Source organism: Periplaneta americana, chromosome 4 (genome assembly GCF_040183065.1).
Source record: "Periplaneta americana isolate PAMFEO1 chromosome 4, P.americana_PAMFEO1_priV1, whole genome shotgun sequence".
Taxonomy (NCBI): Eukaryota; Metazoa; Arthropoda; class Insecta; order Blattodea; family Blattidae; genus Periplaneta; species Periplaneta americana.
This window is the reverse complement of record NC_091120.1, coordinates 204722851-204735865: the sequence shown is the minus strand read 5'-3', so window position 1 is coordinate 204735865 and position 13015 is coordinate 204722851. Positions and strand designations below refer to the sequence as shown.

Genomic DNA, 13015 nt, shown 5'->3' with positions numbered 1-13015 from the left:
GATATTCTTTATTTCGATCTTGGCCCGTACGGAAATATCAAATACTTTACTATAATAATACCGGACAGCTAGCAGTTTTGCGTGCGAACGACGCTGGTGCTGCTACCTACCTGCTGGTGTGGAGATACTCGCGAAACAAGCTGTAATCAACTGCAATGTATATTGTTGCTGGGCTAGTTAATAGTTTTATTAATTAGTGCTGTGCTAAAATGTCAGGGTGTATGTGTGCTGTTTATAATTGCGACAATTGCAGCATTACAAATTGCTCCAAATCGTACTTTCGATTTCCGACAGTTCATAAAATGTGAGTCAACAACATTCTTTAGTAAGCTTAATTCCTTCGTCTTTGTGTTGATAGAAAAATACAAATTATTTTTTTTTTATTTAGAACTAATAAATGAATAAAAGTTAAAATGTATTGGATTTTGTCAAATTAAGTTTTATTGTTGTCCACATGCCTTTACTAATTATTACAAGCATCAGATTACTATCAATTTTATCTTTACAGTTGTCAGCTATGCGTATATAAAGCGTTATTGTAAATTCATTCCTAATATCAGATTGATTTTGTCTCGGTAAACCAAACAAAAAATATGTAACAATTAATTACGGAAAGTAATATGAAGTATGCAATATTTCTCATAATATGCAGCTTTAATATAAGATAATAATTTTACATTAAATATTATTCAACATTTCTTAAGTGTTTCATATATAATTCCACATTAGTAACTCACGTTTTAAACAATAGTCCGAATCCCGCTATGTTAATATTTGTATATGTGGACGTAATTCCATCCCTCTCCGCTAGATGTCAGGTCCGCGATATTTCGCACTCACGCCAATGCTGCTAGTATACAGCTGTCCGGTATTTGGAAATACGTTTAGAATTCTCTGGCCAGAATTCTGGACGAAATCTAGTCATGCGGACAGAGGCAATATGGCCAAGTGGGCGATGCTCCATTTAAAGTAATGCACAGAATAAAAATCCGAACGCGCAGAACGAATCCGTTCCGGTAAATGAGCGTCTATTTTAGACGTCATGAATCCTTGTCACACACAGAATCTGTTATTTTTGAAATATTAAAACTTATGAAAAAACTAGAGTTATATTATCGATATGTTATTAAAAATACAGATTAAATACAGTGTGTGTTTCGAAAGTTATGCTATCACATAGAACACATTCCCGAAGTCATTATGAGTATTAACAAAATTTCACATGTATATGAAAACGAGTAGGCGGAGAAAGAACCGTTTCCTTAGGGTGGGGGGGCGACAAAGAAAAACCATAGAATCCCGATATAACGAGGTTATGGGAGACATAATTTACCTCTCTCTCCTGTTATAGCTTCACTTTGGTACAGTATTTCGGAATATAATAATTTAATAAAGATTTTTCGGAGGGCATGTTTCTTACAGTGTTACATCCATATACAATGTTTTTTTAGTAGGTTGTTTTACGACACTTTATCAACACCTCAGGTTATTTAGCGTCTGAATGTGATGAAGGTGATAATGCCGGTGAAATGAGTCCGGGGCCAGCACCGAAAGTTACCCAGCATTTGCTCATATTGGGTTGAGGGAAAACCCCGGAAAAACCTCAACCAGGTAACTTGCTCCGACAGGGAATCGAACCCGGGCCACCTGGTTTCGCGGCCAGACACGCTGACCGTTACTCCACAGGTGTGGACTAGAATGTTGTCACCGATCGGTATTTTTATAACATATTCACAACAATAAATTCAAAGTAAAATTGTAACAAAATATATAGGTCATTTTACATTTAATTTATCTGTTTATTTCAAAGAGCTAGATATCATAAGTTTACACTTTATATCGGGATCACTTTTCTTTTTTCTGCATTGTTGTGCAGTATGTTATTCATATTTCTCCAAGTAGCGGCCTGAACACCTCCAGACTTCTAAGACGTGAGTACAGGCTGTTACAAAATAAACATTACAGTGCTTTCATTCCTCAAATGACGTATAGAAATTTTTATACATTCAGAAATTTAAAATAAATATTATAGTCCAGACACATGATCTGAAGACATTATTTCTTCAAGCTTACTTACTTACTGGCTTTTAAGGAACCCGGAGGTTCATTGCCGCCCTCACATAAGCCCGCCATTGGTCCCTATCCTGAGCAAGATTAATCCAGTCTCTACCATCATATCCCACCTCTCTCAAATCCATTTTAATATTATCGTCCCATCTACGTCTCGGCCTCCCCAAAGGTCTTTTTCCCTCCGGTCTCCCAACTAACACTCTATATGCATTTCTGGATTCGCCCATACGTGCTACATGTCCTGCCCATCTCAAACGTCTGGATTTTATGTTCCTAATTATGTCAGGTGAAGTATACAATGCGTGCAGCTCTGCGTTGTGTAACTTTCTCCATTCTCCTGTAACTTCATCCCTCTTAGCCCCAAATATTTTCCTAAGAACCTTATTCTCAAACACCCTTAATCTCTGTTCCTCTCTCAAAGTGAGAGTCCAAGCCTCACAACCATAAAGAATAACTGGTAATATAACTGTTTTATAAATTCTAACTTTCAGATTTTTTGACAGAAGACTATATGACAAAAGCCTCTCAACCGAATAATAACAGGCATTTCCCATATTTATTCTGTGTTTAATTTCCTCCCGAGTGTCATTTATATTTGTTACTGTTGCTCCAAGATATTTGAATTTCTCCACCTCTTCGGAAGATAAATCTCCAATTTTTATAGTTCCATTTCGTACAATATTCTGGTCACGAGACATAATCATATACTTCGTCTTTTCGGGATTTACTTCCAACCCTATCGCTTTACTTGCTTCAACTAGAATTTCCGTGTTTTCCCTAATCGTTTGTGGACTTTCTCCTAGCATATTCACGTCATCCGCATAGACAAGAAGCTGATGTAACCCATTCAACTCCAAGCCCTGTCTATTATCCTGAACTTTCCTAATGGCATATTCTAGAGCGAAGTTAAAAAGTAAAGGTGATTTATTTCTTCAAGCACAAAAAATTAATCAAACAAAAGCAAGAAAAATCTCTTGAATTCAATATTTTCTAACGTTAGTAGGAAAAAAAGAGTTCAGATAAATTTGGGGGGGGGGGCAGTCCCTTCCCCCATAACTCCGCGCCCATGCAGTCTGTACTGTACATGTAACCTATCCAGTTATTTCCCATTTTGAGAAGTGCTGTGAACATGGATTCTGCAAGTCCAGCACGTTTTCGTTAGTAACAGAAAGAGTATCAGTCCATCAGTCTGTTCGTGGCCTATCCATATTAATACAAACAAAATTGCTGTAGGCTTATTTCGTCTTACTTCAAGTCCCACACTTCGACAAACTTTGTAAACAAGAATTCGTGACTACATACACAGTCTTGTGAATTACACGAGACAGACATGCTCCAGGCAGCGGATTGGTCCATATATTTTCTTTGAATGTTAAACAGCATTTATACAAACAATTTTACTTACTTATGGCTTTTATAGAACCGGAGATTCATTGCCACCCCTCACATGCCCGCCATCGGTCCCTATCCTGAGCAAGATTAATCCAGTCCCTACCATCATATCCCACCTCCCTCAAATCCATTTTAATATTATCCTCCCATCTACATCTCCCTAAAGGTCTTTTTCCCTATATATACAGGGTGTCTCCGAGGTAGTGTTACAAACTTTCAGGGATGATGGCGAAGGACACATGTATCAATTTGAGATAAGGAACCATGGTCCGGAAATGACTGAGTCGAAAGTTATAAGCAAAAATAGCTGTGTGAAAATGGAATTGTAATTTGGCACCACGTGCCCTACTTCCCTTAACCTTTGGAACAGTATGGGCCGGATGTCTCCTACGTGGGTACTTGTTCCATTACAATCTGTGACCTTGTCTACTGTTCCCGTTGGCTCATCCGTATTCGAAAATCAGGTCTGATTATTCCGCTTTCGTGTACTCCTCCATTTCACTAGGACTGATCGACTGGACACTGCAACTTGTACACATACATTGCTGTCTACAGACGTGCATATCAGGACCGACCATGTCCGTTACACATTACGCTATCTGCATTGCTTTAATGTAGTTTCCTGTCCCCACCCCTCAGACAGCGCACTGAATGGAATACTGTAAGTAGACAACGTAAACAACGTTAGATGAATACAGTATGTGTAAGATGTACAGATAAATACACATAAATAAGGTGTACAGAGGAATAAAATTATTCCATTTCCACACAACTATTTTTGCTTGTAACTTTCGACTCAGTCATTTCCGGACCAGGGTTCCTTATCTCAAATTGATACATGTGCCCTTCGCCATCATCCCTGAAAATTTGTAACACCACCTCAGAAACGCCCTGTGTATATATATTATTTACAAAGTTTTTATATTCCAAAGAATTAGCTTCTTTGCACATCACAACAATTAGGAACTCAACCCTTGTTCACACTGACTTTGTTCTGGGAATGGCAGCGGAAACAAGGCCCTCTGCTTCCGTACAACTCACAGACTCACTGCATACGAGCTATTCCATCTCAAATCGACCGAAATATAGAGAAAATTGCCCTTACAATTTCTAAATACAATGAAACTTCTTTTGTACGTAGAGAACTGTGATACAATGCTTTGTGCAAAGTTTGAGGCATCAGAACTTCATAGTGTTTAAATTAAAAATATTTAAATTTATCGTATTTTCATAAAATTTGCAAATTTAAACTGTTGTAGCTCCGAAACCCTTTCACCCAATGATCAAAATCATGGTTTATTTTGATGCTGAAAAATTAAAAGTTTATATTCACATATAAACATATTTTCTTACTTTTTATGGAAATGGAGAAATTTAGATTTTTCCTCATTAAGACGCCTTTGCCAAGGAAAAAATATTTAAAAAATATATAGTTAGATTCCGCATTGAAAGTACAAATAAACACATATTTTTTACTGATGGCACGTTGATAAGAGAGTATTGAAAATATCAAATAAAGAAAATAAATAGTACACGCGTGAACTAACCAGCTGACTGTGAGGCGGGAGCTAGTCGAGACAAGCAAGACCAGGAGACATAAACACGTGATGTGTCGTCTAGTAGCGCATAGCTGGGCTAGCTTTATCACAGGTTTTCATAAACACAGGAGTAAAATGACGCCCAACGCTCGCTTATCTTCAGCTCTCGGCCAATGCATGCTGTACTGCGCCGTTCAAGTATAGGCGTGTGAAAATAATCTATTTAATACCCTCGAAACTTATTGCCGTACCACTAAGCAAACAATGCCAAATCCGTCTTAATAATGCAAGGTTTTTTCTCAATATTTTTTACGTTTTTACAAATTGGCAAAAAGCCTAAAAGTAAGTAAAATCAGATTATCTGTCTCTTTGTGTACAATAAAAATAAGGATTATTTGTTAACATAACCTATCAAATGTCAGCTTCAAAATGAGCTCTCGTTCAATGTTCTGGAGTAAATGGTTCCAGAGTTCTGAGCGCTGAAAGAGGCTTGTTTTTATAAAATACGCTAAATTTGTCGCTCAATAATACGAAAACCGTTTGACTTTAGATAGTATATTTTTTGAAAATGCACTTCCCTCAGCACCTTGTATAAATAGGGAAAAAATTAGAGTATAAAAAAATGCGAGGTTTTTTACTGATCGATTTCATATGGAATAGCCCGTACGCTTTGAAGGACATTAGTTTAAAATTAACTTAAAGCCTTTTAAAAGATATTTATTACTAGTGTACGTAATATTACGTTTCCATTTCTCTTTGCAGCAGAGGTTTGAAAGATTCTCCGCCTGGCGGCAGTTCAGACTTATTTAGCACCTGCACTAGACAACCCCTCAACGAATACAGAGGGAGTCTAAAGTCTGGCGTGAAATGCTACAAGTACATAATAACAGAGAAGGGACAGAAGCGCTACTTGTGTCTATGCGGGAAAACGTATTTGAGAATCGGAGACCTTGTGAAGCACACCCACACGCATTCGGGAATAAAGCCATACACTTGTGACGTATGTAACAAGACTTTCACCAAGAATGACGTTCTCAGAGAACATTACCGTAGTCATACGGGAGTAAAACCGTACGCATGCGATTTGTGTGATAAACGTTTTTCCAAAACCGGAAATCTCGCCGTACATCGCCGCATTCATACGGGAGAAAAGAATTTCACGTGTGATGTTTGCAATAAGAGGTTTTTATTAAAGGCTGTTCTCAAACTTCATTACCGCATACATACAGGAGAAAAACCGTATAAATGTAGTGTCTGCGATCGTGCTTTCGCCCGCAGTGGACACTTGGCCTCGCATCAATTAACACACACCGGAGAGAAACAATTCAATTGTGACGTATGCAGTAAAAAGTTTTCTCAGAAACAAAACTTACAAAGACATTCTCGCACTCACTTACGGCAGCAGTTCAAAGAGCATTTGAATAGGGAAGTACAATGACTTTTTCTTTTCAATAAATTCCTTAGGTGAATCTTCGATCACAATACATACCAGTATTACACAGTAAGAAACGTACTTCAGTCATTCAAAGTAACCTCAAAATTGTGTACACCACTCTATACTGAATCCAGATTTTTCCACAGAAGAACGATGTGGAGGCAAATAAACATTTGATAATTTTATGAAAATTGTATTACGCAGTCGTCTTAATCCTGCTGTCTGTGCAGGGTCCACCAAGCTACAGCACAGACTCCGATCTCTCTAAAGGCCCATTCACAATGAAAATTAAACATAACTGTAACATAAACACAGAAGTTTGCACCCAGGCTACCAAATGGGGTCATTCACAATGATTCACATAAGCATTGACATAAACATTACTGTAAAACGTTAACATGAAAGTTTGCAAACTCCAAACTTTCATGGTTATGCTTACGTGATTTGCAAACAGAACACAATCGTGGAGCGCTGAAGTATACGACAGAATATGAGGAAATGGCGTTGTTGTTATGTTTCCATGGTTACCAAGTATTTTGCGGCTCCCATCGTGAACGATAGATAGTATGACTTCTTGATTTTACCGTAACGTTTATATTCTTAAGTTAAACGCTTACGTTATGTTTAATTTTCATTGTGAATACATGTAATGCGCGGAGGAAATTGTGCACTCTCGAAGAAGCGGTGCGCACGATACGAACCATCTGAGCGGCGCGCAAGCCTCGAACACCTTTCTAGTTCCATTCTATTTAGCACGATGCATGGCCGTGGAAAATGAAGAAGCTTTGCTAACTGCTATTGGCGCTTTGGTAGTAATAGGATGCATTTTCAACAGAAAGAAACGTACACCTACGGACTGTACAAGAAGCGACTAGGTAGTAATTTGTTAAGTGCTATAAACTTTCAAGAAATAAGCGGTCAGTATAAAAACCTTAGAGCTACTCGGCTGATTTCCACCAATTCTGGAGAATTGTTGATAAAAATTGGGCCAAACTAAAAAAAAATCAGCCACCAACGTGCGAGAACCAATCTGAAGTCAAGATAGGACAGTAGGCCTATTCATTGTACTAAACTCAATTCATCCTTTGAAGAATGTTATTGTGTAATTAACAAAGCATGTAAAACACTATTTTTGGTTTATTGTATATGTCAATATTCCAGGTTGGCACTGACTTTACGATTCTTGGTGACAGGGGATTCGTTTACAAGCCTTCAATACCTTTTGTGAATTTCAAAACAGATCGGAGAAATAATCCCAGACGTTTGCCCAGCAATTGTCAGCGCATTAAAGAAATATATCAAGATGAGTTAAATCATAATACCAACATAATGTGCTTCTTTAATGGGGATATTTTAATTGCAATACAAATAATGAAACATTGAGAGAATTACAGTTAAAAAATTTGAAATATCACACCAAGAAAAATCAATAATATTTCTAAGTCGCATTGCACTGTATAGTGTAGTAGTGCGCAGAGTGATCGAAGATTCAGTATACCTTAATTATAATGTTATAGAAGTTCCTATTTCACTACTATCCTTATTCAATGGCGAGTACTTGACCTACGTCATTCACCCAAGAGTCTTCATGTAATAGAGACGTGCCGAAGTTGTAGTTCTTTTTATTGCCAAGGGAATTCTCTCAGTGAGAGGCAAATTACATATTACCGCTTGATTATTTCTGGAACAATGTGAAATGCAAGTGGGTGAAACGGGAGTTACATCGCGAAAACCTACTACCAAGCGCCATTTTTGTGTCAACCACAAATTCCAGTTTGACACCCCGGGATTCGAACCCCGGTTTTATAAATTACATAAATGAATAGCCACATATTGCCGCTACATAAGAAAGTTGATCCTTGTATGCAGACATTCGAAAAAGTTTAAATTTTATACGTTATAAGAGAATTGGTAACCTAAAGAATTTTCGGTCACTTTTTATTACTCAACTGCCACTTCCAACGGACTCCTAACGAATATTCACACGTTTATCACTGGGATTGTGGCGCTGGAAATCAATTTAGAACACTTTTATCTCAGCCAGGACACATTTCAAATTTCAATTTTTATTGTACAATATAAATGCAATTATCACTACAATGACACAATAATTCTTGCAGATAACACAGAAACAACGTCGGAAACGTTATTAACAGACTAGCAGTTTCACTTCACTTCCACTAGATGACTCTTGAGTTCCAGCAGAGGCGTAGCAGAGATGCCAATATCGGCAAACGAAATGAAACTGTGAGGAATGTTACAACAAGTGTGCTAAACGTTAGGAATGTTACAATAGGTGTGTAGCACGTTAGGTTAGGTTAGATTAGGTTTTGTTAGGTGTGTAAGATAATATGAATGGTTACCACAGTTGGCGACACTGCAATCATTCTCCCACTCCACCTCAAATAACGTCACAACGACGGAATATGGCCGCCTTCTTCCTTCAAGTACGACGATTTTCCTATATAAGTAAGGAACCTATTTAGGGCGGGTTGGGTGGCACCACAGCTCTCCCAGTGATTACATCGATTTCTACTACTCCACACTACAAAACTAAGGTATTTTCAGTGTTTGTTTTTAATTTCCTATACTGGTAGTACAGTAATAAAAATTCACCGAATTTTCTAACTTCAACAAAAATATTTCGTACTGTATAAAATATAGGCCTAGCTGAAATCCTGAATTCGTGTCGGGACTTCACGTGTCACATATTCACAGAATTTACTAGCCTACATAGAAACAGTAAGCAATAGTGATAGATATGTTTAAGCACCATAATCTGACTTCACAGACCTGAAGTTCCCCATCTCAAAATGTTTTGTAAGAGCATTCCTTATTTCTTATTTAATTAAATCATTGTGTATACACTATGTTTCATATGATTATTCAGTATTAATGACAAATTAACACGTTATTTTATGGTAAAAGTTTCAAATTCTAAGTTTCGGAAAACGTATTATTTCTGTTCCATGGAAGACATTACAAGTACTGAGAAATGGCAACTCCACAACACACAACTTTTGTGTTCTGCAGTTTACGAAAACAAATTCAATAACAATGCCACAAAACTTGTTTCGTGAACACTTTCGAATTGACCATCTACCACATCGTTGGACTGGACATGCTAAGACCGCAGGCCCTTGCCCTGCCAGGTCACCAGACTTTACACCGAGTGACTTCATTCTTTGAGGTACGAGTATGTGAAGGATGCAGTTTATGTGCCATCTCTACTCCATGACTATGAAGAAGTAAAACATCGGATCATTGCTGTGACTGCATAAACACATATGTTGGCGAGAGTGTGGCAAGAATTTGACTATTGTGTTGTTGTGTATGTCAGAAAACTAATTTCCAACGTCAATTTCTTTTATGTAAATCATGTAACCTGTCATAATATACCTCCTCCAATAAATTCATGTTTCGTAAATAATTTTTGTACAAGAATATAATATTTAAGTAATCATAAGCTTTATTTAAGTGTTATATATGTGATGAAAATCACTTAACTTGTATCTTTACTTTCTTTATCGCCGAGTTATTCGATGGAGCCTCAGCGTAGCTCAGTGGTAGGGCACTCAGTACCTAGAGCTAAGTTCTTGGGTTCGATCTCCAATGTCGGAGCGAATTTTTCTCCATTATTAATAACTAATAATCATAACATAATTTTGTAGAATAAAATAATTAATAATATCATACTTACTTACTGGCTTTTAAGGAACCCGGAGGTTCATTGCCGCCCTCACATAACCCCGCCATTGGTCCCTATCCTGAGCAAGATTAATCCAGTCTCTATCATCATATCCTACCTCCCTCAAATCCATTTTAATATTATTTTCCCATCTACGTCTCGGCCTCCCCAAAGGTCTTTTTCCCTCCGGCCTCCCAACTAACACTCTATATGCATTTCTGGATTTGCCCATACGTGCTATATGCCCTGCCCATCTCAAACGTCTGGATTTTACTCCTAATTTGTCAGGTGAAGTATACAATGCGTGCAGCTCTGCATTGTGTAACTTTCTCCATTCTCCTGTAACTTCATCCCTCTTAGCCCCAAATATTTTCCTAAGAACCTTATTCTCAAAAACCCTTAATCTCTGTTCCTCTCTCAAAATGAGAGTCCAAGTTTCACAACCATACAGAACAACCGGTAATATAACTGTTTTATAAGGTCTAACTTTCAGATTTTTTGACAGCAGACTAGATGACAAAAGCTTCTCAACCAAATAATAACAGGCATTTCCCATATTTATTCTGCGTTTAATTTCTTCCCGAGTATCATTTATATTTGTTACTGTTGCTCCAAGATATTTGAATTTTTCCACCTCTTCGAAGGATAAATCTCCAATTTTTATATTTCCATTTCGTACAATATTCTGGTCACGAGACATAATCATATACTTAGTCTTTTTGGGATTTACTTCCAACCCTATCGCTTTACTTGCTTCAACTAGAATTTCCGCGTTTTCCCTAATCGTTTGTGGGTTTTCTCGTAACATATTCACGTCATCCGCATAGACAAGCAGCTGATGTAACCCGTTCAATTCCAAACCCTCTCTGTTATCCTGGACTTTCCTAATGGCATATTCTAGAGCAAAGTTAAAAAGTAAAGGTGATAGTGCATCTCCTTGCTTTAGCCCGCAGTGAATTGGAAACGCATCTGACAGAAACTGACATATACGAACTCTGCTGTACGTTTCACTGAGACACATTTTAATTAATCGAACTAGTTTCTTGGGAATACCATATTCAATAAGAATATTATATAAAACTTCTCTCTTAACCGAGTCATATGCCTTTTTGAAATCTATGAATAACTGATGTACTGTAAACTTATACTCCCATTTTTTCTCCAATATCTGTCGAATACAAAAAATCTGATCAATAGTCGATCTATTACGCCTAAAACCGCACTGATGATCCCCAATAATAATAATAATATCATACAGATAAATAATTTAGCTCTGGGTGCGGGCTTAACCTTAAACACCCTCTCATTCATACCGTTTGCCTTTATCAGCAACTCATAAAAAATTGTTATTTGTAGAAGCATACAAAGCAGATAGTCAAGAATGGAAAATAAATATACAATATACTTCTACTTCTTGATTTTCCAACATGGTGAATTTTACACAAACAAAAAAGTAACTTAGCCTACCATTAACTATAGGTTACTAAGCACATTAAAATGATTAATTCCTTATTTACCAATACTTCACAAGTTTCTATAAGTCACTCGCTTCCCTCAAGAAAATCGCTTATGCTTCACCATGCAGGCACGCCCCCTGTTTGGGGAACACTATCATACAGGGATATCAACTGAACCACATTTCACAAATGGAAGAAATATTCTTTTTTACAAATCTAAATGAAAGGCTGTATTTATTTTGTGTTACAAATGATGTCCTTTCACATAAAAATTATTCTCAGAAATATCTATATCATCAAAAATGATACACAGGTATTACATTCTTCTTTGTTTCTACTATAACTTCTTCAGACTCTTCTATAAAACCAAAAACAATGTTAGGTTTACACCGAGAGAGAGAAAAAAATACACACACAAAACCATAAACATTTTACTGCTAACTTCATAAGGAACATTCTCACCAGTTAATACGCATATTATATATATTACGAAAGTCACCAAACTGCACCACAATATGGTAAGGGTTGATTAGACCTTTAACAACGTATGTACACTTCTGACATGGATGCTTTTAAAATCGGTCCCATAGCGATACCCTTCAGGAGAATTTGGGCAGCAAAAGAAGAGAATAAAACTTCAGCTAATATCTTAAAAAAGTGTAACTAATAATCAAAATGTGAAAATTGACTACGATAACCGAAGGATACAAGCAAATGGAGAGAGAGGACACAGTGAATTATAATGACAGGTAGAGTAATCATCTCGTGCCTCTATGTTGGAAAAGCATTCGCGATCCTTGACTGAAAGCTTGTGTGACCATTTACGTGGGTAAACTGAGATCAGTATTAATGGCCAAGCTATTCAAGCTGGAGCAGTGAAGTTGGAACCTTACACACCGACAGCACGAGCCAAGTTCGGAAATCACAAAAGATTTTACAAAATCTAATAGAGATATACCGCCCATCCAGCACAACGTAAATGTGTATCATAGTCAAGTCAAAACACCAAAGACTGAATGAATGAATGAATGAATGAATGAATGAATGAATGAATGAATGAATGAATGAATGAATGAATGAATCAATGAATGGAAGGAGAAAGGAGGAACTGAACCTCCCTTGAGGGAGGTATTCAATTATATCATTAAAAAGTAGGCATACATGAGAACATAGCATCCTTGCAAGAACTCTTGTTACCGGTACTCATCTTAACCCTTATGTGAGCTCCTAGCCTGAAGGGCACTTGTCTCACTTCATTCACACTGTCCCACAGAAGGAAAAGTAAATTTTTTAGAGGGGAATGTTGAAGGATGATAAACTAGTAGAACGTTAAGTGAGTGGGCAGTTAAACCAGGCAGGCACGAGTACTTGCAATAGCATAGACAGCTACTACTGCTGCATTCCACAGCATTCATCGAGCTGAGGCAGAAAGTTG

The 13015-nt window shown here is 37.2% G+C and overlaps 1 protein-coding gene across 1 annotated transcript in view; it reads left to right on the top strand.

The window, feature by feature from the left end:
* LOC138698666 (zinc finger protein 468-like) overlaps nt 1-10144 on the top strand; it is a 28372-nt gene extending 18228 nt beyond the window's left edge. The window contains exon 4 of the mRNA XM_069824812.1: nt 5763-10144. Coding sequence (XP_069680913.1) covers nt 5763-6438 — 676 coding nt within the window. The 3' untranslated portion in view covers nt 6439-10144. The remainder of the gene's footprint in view (nt 1-5762) is intronic.
* Nucleotides 10145-13015: the final 2871 nt, after the last annotated feature.